The sequence below is a fragment of the Phyllostomus discolor genome, chromosome 2, assembly GCF_004126475.2.
Source record: "Phyllostomus discolor isolate MPI-MPIP mPhyDis1 chromosome 2, mPhyDis1.pri.v3, whole genome shotgun sequence".
NCBI classification, from domain to species: Eukaryota; Metazoa; Chordata; class Mammalia; order Chiroptera; family Phyllostomidae; genus Phyllostomus; species Phyllostomus discolor.
In genome coordinates this window covers 213,825,916-213,845,971 of record NC_040904.2, presented here as the reverse complement: position 1 = coordinate 213,845,971, position 20,056 = coordinate 213,825,916, and the positions used below count along the sequence as shown (strand labels likewise).

The window sequence follows — 20,056 nt, the reverse complement described above, 5'->3', positions numbered from 1 at the left end:
CTCCGTGCCTGCGTCTCCCCGCAGGCCGGGGACTCGCCCAGTCAAGGAAGAGACGCGGGCGATTACGGTTTGGAGAAACGCCTGACTTCGCTTTGAGTTTCTCAGCCGACTCAAGTGCTAGTGAAGGGGTGATTGTTTGAGAGTGCTTTGCTTTGGACGTTTGGCTTCTCAACCGCACTGGGGGCCGCTGGGCGTTTCTGAGGTGGGGGCCGCTGGGCGTTTCTGAGGACCTGTGCCCGGCTGAGAGCGCCTCCGCCTGCAGCGGGGCTGAGCTGGCTTTCGGGGAACTCTCGCAGCCGGTCTCAGGGCCCCACCGGCCGGCGTGAGCGGCTCCTCCGGTTTCCCTCCGCAGTTTTAGGGTTTTCAGCTTAGCTCCCCTTTGACGTCACAACCACTTATTGCCTCTGGCGACTAACACTGGCTTTTAGTTTTTGTGTCTTTTGACTGAAAAATGGACGCAGTTTATTATTAGAAATGCTTCCGTAACTGTAACAGCTATTAGCATGTTTAGATGTGAACAGGCTTTAACACGTCCAGTTAGATTCCCCTCCACGCCTGCTCCCTGGCGCCCCAGAGGGGGTCCCCGCCCACCCGCCCCGCCCCCACCGAGTCTGCAGATCATCCCGTTGTCCAACACTTATTCCTCGTGGACACTGCACTTGGCTTCTCTTCTATTTTTCTCACGCCGACAGGCAAAGAAAGCGCTGTCTCATTCTGTCACTTCGCATTTACCTAATTTCTAGGTGGTGGGTTTTTTTCGTGTGTATTGTACTTTGAAAAAATAAGTGCAAGCTCAGTGTTCTTATTCCCATTCCCAGATGGGGGGATCAGAGGGCAGACCCGCTTGCTCACGGTCTCAAAGCCGTGGGCTGACCCGGGGCAGAGCTGACAGCCGCGCAGGAAGACCCCAGAGCTCCTGCTGCCACTGGAGCCACTGGGGTCTCGCACTTTCTCTTCCCGACCAGACAGGAAAGCCGTCCTCCTGTGCGGACACCAGGACGCCTCACCCGCCGGCTCGGGACTCAGTGAGTGACGCCGCCCCCGGGGGCCCCGGGGGGCCCCCACCCCCAGGCCGCACGCCTGCAGCTGGCCAACGTGCTTGTCCCTGGCCAGGAGGAAGCCATGGTGTGCGACGCCGTCGGCAGGAACCCCCAGGCCTTCCACAGCACGCTGCGGTCCTACGACCTCAGCGACACGGGGCTCATGGGCGCCAGCAGCTTCAAGAAGGTCATGCACATATTCTGCCCGTGCCTGACGACGGAGCAGCTAACGAAGTAAGGTTTTCGGTAACGAGGCCAATGCACGTCAGGCTTCCATCGCGTCCCCCTGTATCATTCCGCCCCGCGTGCGGGTTCTGTCTGGGGCCTCCGGCTATGCCGAGGCTGCGGCGGTGAGCGTGTGCAACCTGTGCGGTTAGAAAACAGTGACGGACACAATGTTAACAAGGAAACAGATCCTGTTCCGTTGGTGGTCTCCTAGGTTTTTCTAAAATACGTGTGTATGCCGCACTTCCGGTGTAAGTACGTCCACAATTCCATAGCAAAATTTCTAATTTAGACTTTTTTTCTTTGTTTACATCTGTTATATCTCCATTGCGGTACTCTTTACAAACCGTCAGCTGCACATGCCTTCATGATGCAGTCTGAGGAAGCCCACCGAGCGCGTGCGTACATGAAGCCACCTCCGGCCGTCGGCCGAGCGGACACTTCCGTCCCTCCCCAAAGCTGCCCCGCGCCCCTCGCAAGTCACCTCTCCCGCCCCAGCCCCCGCAGCCCCCGGGCTGCCGTCACCGCAGAGGACTGGGCATTGTCCGTAAACGAAAGCGCACACGATGCTGACTGTTTGCCAGGTTTCATCCCCCGACATAAAGGTTCTGAGACCCACGTGTGGCCACACGCGGTCCCGGCGGGCTCCTCTCCACCGCCGTGCGGAACTAGCACCTTGGGCACCCATCGGCGGTGGGGTCTGGCCCGTTTGCAGGTGGGCCGGCCGCAGATGAAGCTGTGTGTCACACGAGTCTTTGTGGGGACACATGCCGTCACTCCCCAGGGGCTGGGACGGCCGGCTGCTCTGGTCGGTGTGGATTCAGCTGCCAAGCCGACTCCCAAAGGGGCTGCTCCACGTCGCGCCCCACCCACGGTGGACGAGGGTCTTGGTTACCCGCACCCTCGCCGACACCTGGTGGGACCGGTCTTCTTTAGTTTCAGCCATTCTGACGGGTGTGCCCTGCTTGTCCTCAAAATCCAGACTCTGCAGCAGGTTTCAGGACGCCGCTTCGGGGAGAATCCTCTATAAGACCCTCCTGGCAAGCATGGGGGTGCACGGCCCGTCCCCCGTCCCTCCGGCTCCCACTCCAAAGGACCGGCTGTTCCGGGAACGAGTTCGGAGGGAGGAGCAGCAGCAGCTGGACTGCTCCGAGAGGTACGGTGGGCCGAGACAGAAGCGCAGGTGCGACCACAGGGCCTGTCGCCCTGACCTCTGTGGCCCCGCCGGTCCAGCGTGGTCCCGCAGAGCAGGGGCCCCCGGTCTGGGTTCCAGCTGGGGCACGGCACGTTCCTGGGTTATGGCCCCGCCCCTGGCCAGTGCGCACGGGAGAGGCAGCCAGTTCCATGTCTCTCCGTCTCCGTCTCCCTCCCTTCTGCTCTCTCTCAAAATAAATAAACCAAACCTTTTTAAAAAGTAGAATGTAAAATAGAAATGGGCAAAGAGCCCTGAGCAGTGCAGCTCAGTTGGTTGGGCCTCTCCCACGAGGTGAAAGTTCCCAGTTCGATCCCCAGTCAGGACGCATGCCTAGGTTGTGGGCTCCATGCTCCGCCCCCTCTCGGGGTCCTTGCCGGAAGCAGCCAATCACAGTGTCTCACCCTCCTTCTCTCCCTCTCTCCCCTCTCTCTAAAAATAAATAAATAGAATCTTCTTAAAAAAAAAACAACCCTACAGAACCTACTGTGGAAAGGCAGTGAGTAAATATTTATTGACTAAATGAGTGTGTTAATATTTTATCATGTTAAATAAGAGAGATGGCAAACAATAAATGCAGTGTTGAGAGTCGGGGGATTTTAGAGCAAGCGGAGACCTTGGGAGTTGGGGAGCCGACCTGCTCACTCCAGAAACGAAGCACTTCGGGGCCCGGGGCCCCCCCTTGGGCGTCGCCAGCTCCTGGTCGTCCCGGCTCGGGAACCGGGGCTCTCGTTGCCTAGAGGACCGCCTGCCCCTGGCGTCCCGCACTCTCATCCATTCTTCTCCGGAAACCGAGGTTCCTGACCCCGTTTAATGCTGCTCACAAGACACACCCCTTCAGCCAGTTAACGCTCTCTAACAAGAACGATGGAATTATCTAAGCGATCGCCAGATCGAATCGTAACAATAAAACATACTTAGGAAATCTATTAAAAATGGAACTGATGAATATTCTCGCCCTTCTTCCTTTTAAAAAAATACAGGTTTAATGTAATGAAAGATACGATGTTTAACCTGCTTGTTCCCAGCTTACAATAAATCCACAGAGAAAGGTAAAACGAGGACGTACTCAGCAGACCTCACTTTATCTAATCCCCTTTTTCAGAGTTCGTAAGCACGGAGCCCTGGGGGTGTTTTAATGCCATGCTAATGAAATGTGACTCCCTGGGCGTTCTGGTGGGAGCTGCCCTGTGAACGGGCAGGAAGATGGTATTTTAAGGGAAGGCTAACTGTCCCGTAATGAGCTCTAGCTGCCTCCTAAAACTGGGGGGAGAAGTAATAGCCATGAAGCACCCCATAAAGCATGGGTGTTGCCAGGGAGCCCCTCAGCGTCGCCAGAAGCAGCAGGAACGGAGTGGAAGTTCATTCTCCGCGGCTGCTTCTCGGCCGTTGCGCCCCCACCCCCGCAGTGGGGCCCGGGAGGCTTCCGGAGAGCCAGAGAAACAGTTATCCTCCAGACGCACACGCACGCTCACGCTCGCACACACGGCACGGCACGGCACCTCCGTCTTTCAGGGACTGAGCTGATGTTCTAGATCAGCTTGGAAACTGGGGACTCCCCTCCCTTCCCGTGGACGTGTGATCCCTTCTGTGGCCTGGTTCCCACAACGCAGCCTGCTTAACTTAAATAATCTCCCCAGTTCACAACACCCCTTTTCAGCCGTGTCTGTCCAGTCCCGCGCCGTAGTCGGCCAGCTCAAACCACAGTTGAAAATCTTAGGTCAAAGGTGGCAGCGTTCTCCTCCTGCAGCCGCTACCCCACCTGCTGCCACACCCTGGCAACACAGGGGACCCACCCGGCCCCGCTGCCCCCCTCCAGGTCTGGCCCTGGCCCCGAGAAGCCCCGGGCACGGGAGTGGTCCCCAAGGCACAGCACCTAGCCGAGCGTGTCTCCTTCTTTGGGACAAGGGGGCGGCGAACCTCCATGGTTGTCTCCAGGCAAACGGAGAGCGGGGTGCCGTCTCTCGGAAGCGCCCTGCCTCACCTGAGCGCCTGCCTGTGGTTTCAGAACCCCGCCCCCGGAGGAGAAGTGGCCCGGGGCCAAGAGTGGGACCAAGGAGGAAGCTATCGAGAAACTGCACACCTGCGTGCAGCCGCAGGACCCAGCGCTCAGGAGACAATTTCTGGATTTCAGCAGGGAACCCGATGGCAACACTAACGTGTGTGACTTCAGGAAGGTAGGGGAGTGGGTTTTCTCTGTGTTTCTGTCTCTCCCTTGAGGACGTTCCGTCGTCTCCTTACACCAGCGTGCTTTGCTGGTCAAGTGCAAAACGGGGCAGAGCACCTTCCACCTGCAACGGGTCCCTCCAGAGGGTGGAAAACAGCCGCAGCACAGAGGGGACGCTCAGGGCACTGGTGCGCCCATGCTCCTGGGAACTGGGGAGGTGCTGCCAGGAAGGGCACCCGCCGACTTCCCAGAAATCCGCTCCACCGCTGCTTGGAGTCCCTGAGATACGCCCCGCCCCCGCCTGCCCGCCGACCACCCTCAGCTGGCAGGTAGCCGTGATCCTGTGGACGCGTTTGGAAGAAGGCGATGAGATGCATTTCCAAGAAGAGAGCGATTATATTATATTGACAGCTGCTATTTATCCAGTGTGCGCTCCCAGGCCAGATGCCGTGATAGGCTCTTCGCCTGTCTCGCGCCCTAGCTGCCACGTGGCAGCGCCCCAGAGGGGGCGGTGGGGGTCGTGGCACAGAGGTGGCGTTAGGCAGCTGTTGAAACCGTGCAGACAGACCTCTCTTCCCCGGACAAAAGACGTGGGGCACGGGGAAGAGGGCAGAGCCGCGAAGTGCGGAGGAGGGAGGGCGCTGTGTAAGGGAGAGGAAAGATGCCCAGATGGCTCCTGGCCTTCTGGGTTGGGGACTGAGTGGCTCGTAATTAGTCACTGGTGACCCTGAGGAGAGCACGTTCCGTGGGGTGAGTGGTGGCCAATGGGGGCAAACTGTCTAACTCTCCCGGGGCGCCTTGTCCTAGATCCTGGACCCCAGATCCCATCGCCCCCCAAGTCGCCGGCTCCGGTCCCCTCACACTAAGGGCCTGGAAGGACCAGGGGGCTCCGTGGTCTTGGTTCGCAGAGTCTGCTCACAGGGTCCCAGGAAACCGGGCTCCACCACTCTGCCTCTGCGTTACCCGAGGCGGAGCGCGGCCACCGGCGAGAAGAGCAGCGGGGGTGGCAAAGCTGGGCTGAGGTCCGTGGCCACGGCTCTGGGGGCACCCCCTTACCTGTCACCTGAGACCACCTGGCGTCCGTAAGCTCAGCTGCGGGTCCTTCCGTGTTAAGGCTCCATGGACGAGCCAGTGACTCCCTTGCCCGCACCTCTGGGTCACGCCCCGGACCGCTGTCCTGAAGCCGCGGACTCAGGCGCCCGCCTGCCTGTGTGACGTCCTCCCGTGGGCGCGTGAGAAATGCCGGGTCCTCGCCAGAGCCACTCGGCCAGCAGCCTGACCTTCTGCGCCAAGGGCGACGTTTTTACCCAGTTGCTCAGGACTCAATCTCAGCGTCTCATTCGGTCCCCTCTCCCTCTCACGCCCATATCCAGGTTCATCACGGCCGGTCAGCTCCTGGGCAGCTGCCCCAGAGTGCAGCGGCCACCCCACCCCATGGCCATGCCCGTCCACTCGCGCTGGGGTGGGCCGGCAGCCTCACTGCCACTCTCTCCGCCGCAGCTCGTCCTCCGCCCCGCAGCCAGGCCGCCCCTCCGCCGAGTCAGTGTGGGGGCCGCTCCTGCCCAGAACCCTCCGTGGCTCCCCGTCTCCCCGGAACGAAGGCCGGAGTCCAAGGAGGACCCAGCCCCTCCATCCCCCTCAGACTGCGGCTCCCGCCCTTGCTCGCCTGCCCGGCCCCCTGCTGTTCCTCGGGACACTGACCCTCTCCGCCCTCGCACCGCGCACCGACTGTCCCTCCCCCTGCAGTGAGCTCCCAGAGGGGACGTTACTTTTAATAGCACGGCCTCTGCACACCTTCCTGTCGTTTCACATGTGGGTGTGCAACGGTCCCCAAATCTGTGTCGCACCAGTGAGAGTACGGAAGTGGTGGTGGAGTTTCGCCCGCGGTGTGGGGGACTGAATCTCTGTGTCACTTACGCGTGCTCGCCCAGGGAGGCGTGCGCACAGTGACTCGGCCCGTGGACCCAGGCAGCGCTCAGCTGCTGGCCCGCGTGCTTTGAGTTGTAGACCAGGGCTGCTGCTCCTTTGTGGTCGCCGGCCATCACCCAGCCTGGGGTGGGGGTAGGGGCGGGGCTGGCTGGCTCACCAGGCTGTCCCGGCTGTCCGAGAGAGGGCGGCAAGACCGGAGGAACCTGGAGCTGGTGGGGACTCACCTGTCGCCCAGCCCGTTGAGCCCTGGGGTGGCCATTGCTGGGACCCTGCCCTGTCCTCCCCGCCGTGGTCAGATTTCGTCCCCTGTGCAGACTCAGTTTGTTAGCTCGTCATGTCTCTGTCCTCCTCGTTTTCCCTCTTCATGGTGGGAGCTGTCGGAGTGTCTGGGGAGCGTGCCGTAGCACGGCTGTGGCTCTGCGTTGACGGTCCTCACAGAGGCAGAGCCATGGGCGGGGGCGGGGCGGTGAACTCTGAGTGCTTTTCACGGGGGCAGGGGCAGGTACTGTTCTCTCTGGACCTGGGCCAGCTGGGTCTGAGTATCTTACCTCACGTGGTGCATCATTTCCCACGAGTCCTGTAAACCGTATTTTTCTCCCAGGAAGTCCCCCTCTCCCGGTTCATTGCTTTGGCCGCTGTGCCCTATGGCCGGTGACTTTTGCATATATTTTAATGTCATTTTATTTAATTATGAGTCAAGAACTGGTGGTGTTGTGGGAAAACTGTTCTTGAACTGTAGGGGGACCTAGAATCTTTACATTCTTCTCTATCTACTTTTTCTTCCTTTCTCCCTCTCCTTTGAGAGCTGAATGAGCAGCAAACCCAGAAACAGTGTCTTCAGTCGGAGAGGTGGCCACTTTTCTCTTTCGTGACAAGGAGTCTGGGTGTTGTCTGTACAGGACCAGTGCAGCAGCTTGATGGTGCCTTCAGAGACCCGGACTGCTTCTAGCCTTCTCCTCTTTCAGGGTCGTCCTCATGCATGCAAGATGGCTGCTGGAGCACCAGCCATTGCACACATGTTTCAGGCATACCGAAAGAGGAAAGTGAAGAGGAAAAGGCTTGAGCAAGACAAGTCTTTCTTTTTTAAGACAGCCTTCTAAGAAGCCTCTCCCAGCAGCTTTACTTTGTGGGCCAGGACTCTGCGTGCGTGTGCATGAGTTTTGTCTGAGCACAGTACGACCCGTAGAAACAGCCTGCCCTGTTCCCACAGGAGAAGGAGAGAACATGCGCTAGGCAGGCAGGTGGAACAGCCTCTGTCAAACCTTTTTCAGTGAATGTTTCGAGGTGCCTGGTGCGCACTTGGCGTAGGACTAAGCCCCATGGGGACCATGGGTAGCAGAGAAGTTCCATTGCTCGGTGACAGTGACCCATGGGAGGCGTAAAGTGACAAACACCCAGGACACATGCGTCATGCTTAGTCTCACTGAGTAATTAGACTGAGTGAGCCACTCCATCCATCAGGAGTCTGAGGACGGCCTCACCGTCCCAGTTCCCTGTAATTGGCCGCTCCTGACGGGAAATTGTTCCTCCTCGCCCTCAAACACCGTCTGGCCCCCCGTGAGTCTTAGTTCTGTCGCCGGCGTCCTCGCCAAGGCCTCCGGAGGCAGGCCCAGGGCTGCAGAGCTCATCTGCAGGCTCCCCGAGCCCCTGTGATGCACGCGCCTGTGACAGCCCAGCCCGGTGTCCCAGATTCCTGGCACTTCCAGCCCCTTGCTTCTTGTCTGCCTCCCCCCCCCCACCCACGGGACTCCTGGCCCTGCCTAGGAGCCCGTGCGCTTTCCTGCTTCCTCCCAGCGGGCGCCTCGTGCCCTCCGGGGGGAGTTTGCACCCTCCCCAGCCCACCACCACTGCCTCCCAATCGCACCCCGTCGTCTTTCCCACAAAGCAGACGAGGACCCTGTGTCAGCCAGGCCCCCGGACGCCGGCGAGCGTCTCCTGGCACTCGGGTGTGCGTGAGCAAGCGGAGTGACCGTGGGGACTCTGGGAGAGTCACGTTGTTTTCAATAGTCAAGTGTTAAGTGTTGTAATCCGTCTGGTTTTATGTCTGCTTCGGAAGGATGGAACTCTGGTAAACTAAGCACTTTAGAAACTATTACCCACCAGGGTCCGTTTTGTGAGGGGGGAAGCACAAAAACAAGGGAACGGTGAGAAAGACCAGCTGAAACGTCCATAGTAAGAGAAACACGTGTCGACACAGAGACCCAGAGAGTGCAGGAGACCCTCAGAGGTGCCTGCCCACATTCGCCCTGTCAGGGCTGCCGCTGTGGTGCGCCTTCCAGGTCACGCCGCCCTCCGACTGCGTGAGCAAGAGCGGAGGGGAGCTCCCGGCGCTCCGCCGGGGCAGCCGGGTCAGGGGCCCCCGCCTCAGGTGAGAGTGTCCTTGGGAAACCGGAGGGAGGACCCTGTTCCCGAGGGCAGGTGGGGGAGGGACGACCCGGCTTAGCTCTCCAGCTTCCTGACCTTGCAGGTGCACGTTTGAGGCCCCTCACGTCTTCAGTCTTGTTGGTCCGCGCCCTGCACAACCATCAAAAGTGTAAACTTGTGTTTATTTCTCCGTCTTCAGGCCCCAGCCCTCCGCCAGAGGCCGGAGCTGACTTCTCCTGCAGCCGGCCGGGCCCGGGCTGCCCGGCTCCTTCGGTGCAGGGGCAGCGGCAGACCCTCAGTGTCCACGGCCCACACCACTAGGGCTCTCGCCGCTGCCTGGGGTTCCTCCAGCCCGTCTCCCCGCTGGGCCTCCGTCTCCTGAGGCCGCAGTGTGAGGACTTGTGCTCTGCCTTTCAGAGGTTTCCAGCCTCGGGTTTGGACGTCAGCCCCGAGCAGTTCTGGGGGCTGGCACGGGTCTGGAAGGGGAGACCAGTCCCGCTGTGAGCCTGCCCCCTCCCATCTGCACCTCGGAGGTGCTAGCGCCGCATACCTAGTGAACGCTGCCGGAGGGGCCCTGTGCCCAGCTCCCCTCTGGTGCTCCGGTTCTCGGGCTCGAGTCCACTCCCAGGACCCCCAGCTGCTCCCAGGGAAAATGCCCTTGCGCGGCCTCCGTTCGCCCTGCAGGGTCCTCCTCACCCGGGCATTTCAGCCCCTTTAGACAGCGCGGCCTCCTCGGCCCCCAAGGCCTTCTCGCTGCTTGTGATCGGTGGGGCTCTTCCACTGCTTTCCCGCTGGGGGTCTCTGCTTGCTACGCGTGACTCCGTCTCTCCAGCAGCAGTTGACGTCTCTCAGTTTTATCAGTAACAGCTCTATTTATAGTGTTACTTTTCTCTTGTACATTTGTTTTCCATTGCTTTATTTCTGCCGTTACCTTGATTATGTCCTTCCTTCTACTTGATGGGGATTTAATTTGCTTTTCTTGTTGTAATTTCTTGAGATAAAACGTTAGACTGTTTATTTCCCTACTGTATGAACCGACGGCTATACCTTGCCCTCGAGGTGCAGGCTTAGCTGCACCTTACAGTGTTGGTGCATCGTGTTCTCGTCATCACTCGGGTGAAAATATGTCACGATGCCCCTTGTGGCTCATTCTTTTTCCAATGGTTTATTTTCAAAGTGCGTTGTTTAATTTCCAGACAGCTGGGATTTTCTAGTTTACCGGTTCTTACTGACTTGACAGCTGATTCCACGTGACGGGAGAATGGAGTCTGAAGTCCTTGTAACCTCAGGCAGCCCTTTGAAACACGGAGGCTTGGCTCAGGACCCCCCCACACAGAGAATTCTGGGAAACGCCCCGTGAGTTCAGACGTGCACGGGGAGAGAAGGCGTGCTCCCTCCCTCACGCACCCTCCACCTGCCGAGTCCGCCCGTGAGGCCAGCTCTGCAGACCGGGTTTCTCGGAACTTCCCCGTGCTCCTCTCCGTTCCCCGCTCGCTCCGTTAGCTCTCGCGAGAAGTGAGCACCAAGGTGGGCTGTGGGTTTGTCTAGAGGGACCCCTTTCATTCTGTCGAGGGTTGCCTTATCCACTTGGAAGCCACATCACTGGGCACGCGCAGACTGGCGCAGCCTCCTGCGGGTTGCCGCCGTCGTCACTGGCACACGACCCCCTCTGTGCAGCGTGACGCCACTCGCCGTCGCGCCTGTCTTTGCCTGATGATGATACGGCGGCTCCAGCTTTCTTTGGGTCCTTGCTAACGTGGAAGGCAGCTTTCCACCCTTTTAGTCCCGGCGTCCTGGGTGCTTGTACTTAAACTAGATCTCCTACGGGCAGCACGGGGCTGATACTTTAACGGACAGCGCGACAGCCTGAGTCTTCTGCTCAGAGTGTCCAGTCCCTTTCACGTCTGTTTAATTACTGATACAGTCGGTTTCGTAGCTGTCGCCTTCATTTTTTATTTCTGTTGGACCCAGCTCGCCCTTTCTTAGCTTCCTTGAGGTTATCCGGGCGTTTGTGTCATTCCATTTCCCCTCTGTTAGCCTCTCAGGAGGTCCGTCCCTCAGCGGCCCTGTCGGGGCCACGCCCGCGGCTGCAGCGCACGCACCCTTGTCCGAGCGCACGCAGCGGAACACAGGTGGCTGTACCTGCCAGGCCCCCAACCGGCCGGTTTTCACGTGTTCCAGCATCACTCACCTGTTCGGTCTTTTGCGTCATTGTTGCTGCACATTCACATCTTGCACGTATGTCGAATCCCGCACGACACCCTCACTGTTTTGTGGCGGATAAGCCGGGCTGCGTGTCCACACTCACCCCTGCCCTGTCCGCACCCCTGCGTCTCCCTTCCTGCCGACAGTCCACACTGCTGTCCCTCGCTCGGTGCGGTGCCGGGGCGCGGACCTCTCCCCGCCTCCCCCACCGCGCCGTGCTTTGGTGGGTGTCGCAGCCCTCCTTCGCTTCAGCTGCCTGCTGCTTCGGCCCAGGACCCCGTCCGCCGCCCTGCAAGACTCTGGGTTGTCTTGCTGCCTGCGGCCCCCCTGGGCCGTGACGGGTCCTCGGACTTCCCTTGTTTTCGATGACCTTGGCGGTTTTGAGGGGGGCTGGGCACGTAGATACTTTGCAGGCTGTGCCTGGGTTGGGGTCCGTCTGATGTTTTCCCCCGACTAGACGGGGGGTGACGTTTCTGGGAGGAAGGCCACCGAGGTGAAGCACCCTTCCCATCACATCCTGTCAGGCACCTGCTGTCCAGGCGTCCAGTCGCCATGATGTTGGCCTTGACCGCCTGGTGGAGGGGCGCTCACCGGGCTCTGCCCCCCTGCAGACGCCCTCTCTTCCTCTTCTCTTTCCGCGCTGCACTCTTTGGGAGGAAGTCACTGTGTCCGGCCCACACTTAGGGAGTGGGGGGTTATTATTATGCTCTACCTCTTTAAGGGCAAAATATTTGCATAAATCATTTGCAATTCTTCTGCATGGGAGATTCGTCTCTCTTTCCATTTATTAATCTATTCAATCATTTATATCAATATGGACTATGCCTCATTATTCTTTAAACGTCTGTGTGATACTTAATGATGTTTTCTTCTCACTCCTGATATTGGTCATTTTTATCTTTTCTCTTTGTTTCTTGAATAGTCTGGCTAGAGATTTATCACTCTTATTGATCTTTTTTTATAAAACAAGCTCTGGTTTTATTGATTTTCTCTAGTGTTTGTCCACGTTCTATTTCATTGGCTTCTGCTCTTGTCTTTATTTTTTTCTTCTTCTTACTTCTCCTTTTGGGGGGTTTAATTTGCTTGACGCACAAGAAGATTTTTTGAGGAGGAGTGTTCACCTTCAGTTCCCGGCGGTAAAATCCACGCGAGCGTGGCCCCTCCAGAACCCGGGCACCCAAGGGTCCCATTCCCCAGCCCCTCCTCCTCCTCCTCAGCCCCCAGCAGTCTGCCCCAGCCCCCCTCAGGGCTCCCACCCCTGGGGGCACAGCGGCTGCTGCCCTGGGCAGGGGTTCTCTGCATTTCCGTCCGGAAGATTTGTCGACGGAGCGAAGAAAGGTCACTGGTTTTTGGTTTCCTTGGCTTTCTTCTGGCGCAGGTGGGAGGGAGGACTTCGTTTCCAGGTGAACCTGAAGACAGGCATCCACTGTTCATCCTTAAAGATACGTTGTCTGGGAGTGGTATTTCAGGTTGGGAGTTATCCGCTTCTAGCATTTCCAGATAGTATTCCATGGTCCTCTGGCGTCCGTCAGCGCCGCAGGTAAACCGCCGGCCGTCCTGTTGCGTGCCCGAGTGCCCTGCGTCTGTTCGCCGCCACTGCCTCCGCGTCTCAGCAGCCCCACTCGGTGTGCGCGGGCGCGGCCTCCTCTGCGTGGCTCCGCCGGGCTTCGCGGTTCCTCTCGCACCTGTCGGTTGACGTGCTCAGTCAGAAACGTGGAAGACGTACAGCCAGGGTCTCGTTTCCTTTCCTGCGCCCCGTTCCCCGCCCCCAGCCCTGTCAGGCCTGCCCACAGTATCTCACGTGTCTCTCTCGCCTGGTCACGTGGTTCCCATCCTTTTCTCTCGGCACCGAGCCCCAGGATGCCCGTGGGCCGTCTTCCAGTTTGTTAATCCTGTGTTCTGCTGTTTCTGATCTGTAGCTTTGTTCCTACAGTTGCTTTTTCTAGAAGTTTTTATTTATTTACTTTTAGAAGGGAAGGGAGGGAGAAAGAGAGGGAAACATCAATGTGTGTTTGTCTCTTGTGCGCCCCCTACTGGGGACCTGGCCTACAACCCAGGCCTGTGCCCTGACTGGGAATCGAACCGGCGACCCTTTGGTTCACAGGCTGGGGCTCAGTCCACTGAGCCACACCAGCCAGGGCTGTTCATACAGTTCTTAATTTTGGTATTTTTTTTCCCATTCTGGGATGTCCATTCGATTACTTTTAATATATTCCACATCTGTGTCTTTTCTTCTGTTGATTCAACATACTCTCATATTCCCTTAAACATACTTATAGCCCGTTAAAATCTTCCTTCTGCCAATCCAGTATCTGGGTCACCCGTAGATGTTTTCCTGCCTTTGTTTCCCCCTTGATGTTGCGTCCCGTGGCCCTGTCTCTTGGCGTGCCAGGCACACTTCTGTTGGGTTGAGACGATCTGGGGGCTCTAGAGGAGGGGCCACACTTCCTTCTGCCTGGCAGACAGAATGGGGGCTGATGGCCTCAGTCCAGCCAGGGACTGGGTTTGATCTGAGGCTGGATTGCAGTGTCTCAAGGCTTGCCCTGAAAACAAACAAACAAAAACCCCCAAGAATTCTGGTTTCTGGGGTAGAGCCTCTAAAGTTACAAGCCCAGCGCCCAGGTTGTTGCCTGAGCTGCTGCCTCTGGACACCCCCAGGGCGTCCTGAGCTCTCGCCTCTGTCTCCGCAGGACCGCAGGGGCACCAGCAAGCCCCTGATGCCACCCAGAGGCCGGCTGCCTGCCTGCCTGGGTGCGTTGCCTCCCGCCCGCACAGGGGTCAGCACGCGTCTCGAGGGGAGCACTGGCGGGGCCGGCTCAGCTCTCTGCCTCTCCCCTTTCCCTGGGGTCTGGCCACGCAGGTCTCTGGTTTTGGATGCTGCAGGCCCGTGACCTCGTCACAAGCTCTTGTTTCTCTGTCTGCTGGGAGGGACTGTCCACCTGGGCCAAACAGCCCCAACTGGACCCTTTCGCCCTGCTCCCAGACAGGCGACGGACTCCCCCCGCCCCCGACTGCCCTGCCCCCAGAGTTCCATCTCCTTGAGTCCCGCTGCTGCAGAGGCTCCCGGTACACCAAAGAGACCTTCCTGTGTCGGGCGGCTTCTCTGTTTGCTGTGAGCGGAGGCACGGGTCTCCCGCACGCTGAGCGCCGGTCCTTCCCTCTCTCGTGGCCGTGGCCTTCCTTTTCGCCCTTCACACACTCTTCCTCTACGTGTCTGTGCCCACTGACGCCTTTATTTCCGGGGAGTGGGTTCCCGGCAGTGGGATGGCTTGGTCGGAGATAACATGGCTTTAATTTTAACACACCCCGTGTTTACTTTTTTAAAAAAACACCACAGTATCTCGTGCTTTTAATAGCTGCGTATGAACGTGTCTTTTTCCGTGGCCCCTGTGAGCATAGGCTGTGCCTGTGGCAGGCACTGTGGCCCTGTCCCGGTTTCTCTGCTCTGGTGGTTTTAAAGTGACGGGTCGTGTTGGCTTTACCGTGCACTCACTTCCCAGACTGCCCGTGAGTTTGTTCTTTTCGGGGGGTTTGGCGACTAGAACGTGTTCTTCTGCGAGGGGCCCACTTGCACTCTCCGCCCCCTTGTCAGCTGGCGGGGGCAGTCGGTTCTTATTTACTGCAGGCGTGGTCACCTGGCTGGCCCGTGTTCACACGCTGCCCGGCCCCGCGGCTCATCCCCAGCCCCTGGGTTCTCGCCCCTGGGCCTTCTCCCCGGGGGGCCCCGCGCCCCTCGTCCTCTCCCCTGAGCCTCACTCTCCGGCGCTTCCCCGTCGCACCGGCTCAGGCCGGCTCCTCTCCCGAGGGTGCTGCTTCCCTGCAGCTGTGTCCCGCACCGAGGCGGACAAGGACGGCTGTGTTTGTCTTGTTCGTCCTCTGCCCTGTCCCCAGCGGAACCTAAGTACTCAGTGCATACTTTTCATTTTATTTTACTTTGCATTTTTTATCGTTGTCTCCATTTTCCCACCAACACTCCCCCTCATGCCCCCACCTCCCACCTCCTACCCTCAATCCTTCCCCACTTTGACCTTGTCAGTACGTACTTTCGTATTGTGGTTTGAAATGTTTACTCTGGAGCCAGGCCGCCGGGGTTCGAACCCCAGCTCTGCCCTCAATAACTGCGTGACCTTGGGCAGACTGGTCTGGGCCCGAGCGACCGTCGCAGTTGTTTGGGGCACCACAGGCTGAGCCGCTGTGAGAGGGCAAGCCTGATAAACAGCGTGTGTCCTGACGGCTCCGCTGGCTCACCGCTCCTGTCCCCACCCCTGCCCCTCCTCCTCTCCGAGGGCCTATTTCCTGAGACCCAGCGGTGTTAAAACCGGGCCAGTCAGTAACCCTGTGACGGCCTTTCAGTGTTACACGAAAGGGAGAGTTACACGCTTTTCACTGTACACCAGCAGCTAGAAATGAGCGAGCTTAGTGAGGAAGAGGGCGTGTGGAGCGTGGAGATGGGCCTCTTGTCAGCCCGTGGTGAGAGCCCGGGAGGGTCTCAGAGCAGATGAAAGGTGGGACCCCCGTGTATGACAAGAAAGCGAGGAAGCCTTGTCGCCGACACAGAGGAGGTTCTGCCGGTCTGGAAAGAAGAGTGGGTCAGTCACGGCACCCCCAGACGCCCAGGTAACTGTCATGACGGTGCCTGGAGATGTCAGTGAGGACAGGTACTCACAAGGCACGGGGATGGGGGAAATCTCAGCAGATGCAAGAAGCAAGTAGAAACTCTGGGACAGAAAAATAAAATGCCCGAAGTAGAAGAACTCACCAGAGGGCTCAACGGCAGAATGGAGGTGACGAAAGGACGTCTGTGAGTGTGGAGAGCGATCCTTAGAGATCGTGCGAACGAAGAAAAGAAGAAGAGCAGGGCTCGGGGACGTGTGTGGGACCGCGCCCAAGGGCCTGGCACGGGCGCGGCCGGAGTCTCGAAGGAGAGGAAGACACGTGAGGGAGCCGTGGCTGGAATGCCCCTATTTTTGGTGAAAGTGCTAAATGAATATCCAGGCAGCTCAGAAAGCCCTAGTAAGACAGACACAAGGAAAATCGGAGGGAAACCACTGAGAACCGAAGTCAGAGGGAACTGCTGAAGCCGCACGTGAACGTGCACATGCCACCACTCGGGAGCAGGTCGGAGCCACCGCCCACCCACCGCTCCCCGGAGCCGGAGCCGGAGCCTCGCTGGCCAGAGACGGGGTGATGGCTCCACCGACTGACCATGTGCAAAGGGACAAAGAGCCCCTCTCCACCCCACCCCCCCACCCCGCTCCAGAATTTACACCCAGCCCTGGTCTCCTCAGGAGCGAGGGGAAGTAAAGATGTGTTCAGATGAAAAACAGAAGGCCAAGATAATATGTTACCAGGAGGCCTTCACGGTAAGAAACACGAAAGGAAGTTCTTCAGTTTGAAAGAGTTCGGAACTAGGTAGAGAGGCTCAGATGTTCCTGAAGGAATGAAGAACACTGGAAATGCAAACAACGGATGAAACGTAAAAGGCAGTCTTTCTGATTTAGGAAGGGTGCGTGAGAGTGCTGAGGGCAGACATCGTAACTCGGCCTTACAGCGGGGGGGGGTGGGGGGCGGGGGGCGGGGTGCGCGCTGGAGGCGCACGGAGAACCAAGTAGCACAGAGGGTGGGGGCTGGGAGCCACCCACAGGGCCGCGGGTGTTCTGCGTGTTAGCCGGGGTGGTTCACCGTCAAGGCTAAACGGACGATGAAGAGTTAGGGGTGTGTGTGGGAGTCCTTAGAGCAGCCACAAGGAGGGTGGCTCGGAGGCCCTGCACCACCACACGCAGAGCCCGGGGCGGCCCTGTCTCGGGAGGCTCTGCAGTGCTGGGCGTCGGCAGACGGGGACAGTGAGCTGGCCGCCCAGCTTCCAGTCGTGTGCCAGGGAGAAGGAGCAGGATCAGGAGGAGCGAGCCGGACGAGCACAGGGTGAGCGCAGGGTGAGCACAGGGAGGGGCCAGTCCGCGGTCTAAGCGGCATCCCTGGGCGCACAGTGACCACGGGGTGAGTCAGAGTGTGTGAGGCCACGGGTCGTCACTCTCTGAAGAACTTTCCTAGGGAAGTGCCTCCTAGGAGAGACCAGAGACCATGAACTTGGATGGTTAAACGCTTGAAGATCTGTTTTACGCATGTTGCGGTTCAGCTTCACGTTGTATCGCACGTCACCTCCCAGGGCTGCGGCCAGTCCCGCTGACCAGCTGCTGTGGTCAGCTTGGGCAGGAGAGCCGAGCACCGGGAGGCGGGGGCCCGCACAGCGTCGTGCCCCTCCTGGTGGCGCATCCCTGGGACAGACCTCTGTGAATCGCTCTGTGCTGCCGGGTCGCACGCCCACACTCCTGGCCAGACCGCCCCCTCGCAGCCCGCCGCCCGCACCTCCCAACCCTCCGGGCTGTGAGACATTTTCCAGCCAACGTTTTCTTACCCTCCGCTACATGTGTTTTTATGGAAGGGCTGAGCAGCAGGAGTTTGCGATGAATAATTCACGTGTGATTGTTTTCAAAATACGAAGTTATTCTTCAAAGGAAGCGACCGCTCTCTCCATTCCAGAGACCCACGGCCGCTTCCGCAGCGTTCCGGCAAACACGAGCTCCTCCGTGCCGGGCTGGCACCGGGTGCTCCGCGGAGTCGGACGGTGCGTGTGCAGATGGCGCAGAGCTGCCCGGTTCCCAGTCACACGCAGCCTGCCCGGGCCCCCAGGCAGGCCCCCGGGACAGCCTTGGAATCCGGCGCTGCCCCCCGAGAGGCCACAGACAACACGGCAACACCTGCATCCCCTTCCCTTCCCCTCAGTTTCCCACCCCGCACCAACACGTCCTGCGGCTTTCTCTCTCTCTCTCTCTCTCTCTCTCTCTCATACACACACTCACACACACACACACACACACACGAGCCCAGCCAGTCCAGGGCCTGACCAGCTGGGCAGCACAGATACAAGGAGCCGCTGTCGCGTGCAGTTTGTCACTGACATGCACAGCCAAGGGGGCCAGCTCCCGGGGCCCTGGCCTCACACACCGGAAAGGGCGGTGCCTAAACAGGAGTGGGTGACCGCGCTACAGGCGGTGGGCACCTGTTGCAGCTGGGTGGGCTTCTGCCCGGCAGCCCTTCTGCGAGGAGGCTGGGGCCGAAGGCTCTGCACCTCGTCGAGCCCGGAGGCCAGGAGAACCTGGCCGTGGTAGCCTCCAGGAGAAATGGGGGGCTGGTAGGGGGTGGTCTCCCGGCAACCCCTAGAGGCTCCCGTCCTTGGTGTTGTTCCGGGGATTGCTCAAGGCGTTCTGCCAGGGCCCGGGTGGGTCTTTGCCCGTGTGGCCGGTTTGGATGCCTGGGAGGGCGCCCGGCAGAGACCTCCCCGCACTACAGGCCCCGTGACCTTGTCCGATGGCGGAGGTCATGGTAGGGGTTAACAGGAAGAACCCCACGTCCGTCCTTTCCTGATCATGTGACTGGGGCAAGTCACCTAGACTCTCTGAGCCTCAGCTTCCCCGTCTTCAGAATGGGGCTAGTAAGAGGGACTTCCTCGAGGCTTGTCGTAAGGATTCAGTGAGACTTGCGCAAGGCCCGCCACACGCATTGCTGCTTGGAGATGGTGACGTGATGGGGTTGATGGTGGTGGTGGTGGTGGTGATGGTGATGATGTTGACAGTGGTAATGGTGACGATGATGGTGATAATGGTGATGGGGGTGATGGTGGTGGTAACAGTGATGATGGTGATGAAGATGACAGTTGTTGACCTGTGTGACCCCAGGCCTCCGGCGCTCTTGCTTGGAAGCTCACCTCCCGACGTAGCTCTCCCAGGCGGCTTTCTCTCCCTGCCTGGGGGCCCAGTGGTCATCACGCTGGACACTCTGGTGGTGATGGTGGTGGTGACGCAGGCACAGGCATATTTTGAATGGTTGTTGTGTGTCCTTTCTCTAGAAGAAAGCCATGTTTCCTCATCTAAATCGCAGACGCCTTGAGAGCAGCAGGGGTGGTGTCTGCCGTTCGCCAGTGCCCCCCCCCAGCATCCCTTCCGGGGCCTCCCCTGCGGGCTGGCAGCTCCGTGGGTTGTTGCCCGGCCACGGGCAAAGGGGCGGAGCCAGCACGTGCCTCCTGGCCGGCCCAGCCGACCCCCTGGGACAGCGTCACCTGGCTCTTCCCGGTTCCCTGCCGGCAGTGCAGGGAGGGTGTCTCCGCAGTGTGCCCCCCCCACGCACGCACGAAATGGGAGCTGTTTGCAGACAGCAGGTGGTTTGAGCGGTGGGGGAGGGGCCGTGGGTGACATTCAGAGAGCGGACTCGCCCGAGGAGAGAGAAGCAGGCGCCGCACCCGAAGCATGGCCGACAAGGAGGACCATCCATCATAGTGAGACTTGAATGAACATGTTAGTGTTTCCTCCCCCAACTGCCGAGCTTGTTTCGTCCGTGTTTCCCAGGGCACGTGTGGATGCAGACCCGACCTGCGAGACTCGGACGCAGTCACGGGGCACGTGCATCTGGGCATCCCCGCCGCCTGGGCCTCTGGGAAGGTCTGCAGGGCCTCCGGCCGCCCGAAGGCTGCGCCCACTTGCTCCCTGTTCACTCATTGGCTGAACACGCAGCCCGGGGCCTGTGGGCGGGGCCGGACGAGCACCGATGGCAGGCTGCAGCGCAGGGGCCACGGTGGTGGGCCCGGGACCGCCTGACCGCCTCTCCCTCCCTTGCTTTCCTGTCAGGCGCCGGAAGATCAGGGAATGCCCGTGGATGACGACCAGTATGCCCAGCCAACTGCCAGAATGGGATTCAGGAAAGACAGGAGGAGTGACCTGGATTTCACCACCAGAGCTGAAGGTAGCTCAGAGCCCAGGGAGAGCCCACTGGGATGGCCTCCCGCCCGGGCCACCCGTCCCTCCGCGCACTGAGCGGCGGCGCGGCTGCGGGGTGGCCAGAGCACAGGCCCAGATGTTGACGCCGTGTTTGCTTTCCGGC

General features: G+C 59.5%; 1 protein-coding gene across 1 annotated transcript in view; it reads left to right on the top strand.

Annotated features, from left to right (window-relative positions):
* Window positions 1-20,056, top strand: part of EFCAB6 (EF-hand calcium binding domain 6) — a 152,533-nt gene that overhangs the window by 86,581 nt on the left and 45,896 nt on the right. The window contains 5 exon segments of the mRNA XM_036019725.1: window positions 970-1,025; window positions 1,114-1,274; window positions 2,248-2,421; window positions 4,466-4,634; window positions 19,804-19,918. Of these exon segments, the coding sequence (XP_035875618.1) occupies window positions 970-1,025; window positions 1,114-1,274; window positions 2,248-2,421; window positions 4,466-4,634; window positions 19,804-19,918 (675 nt within the window).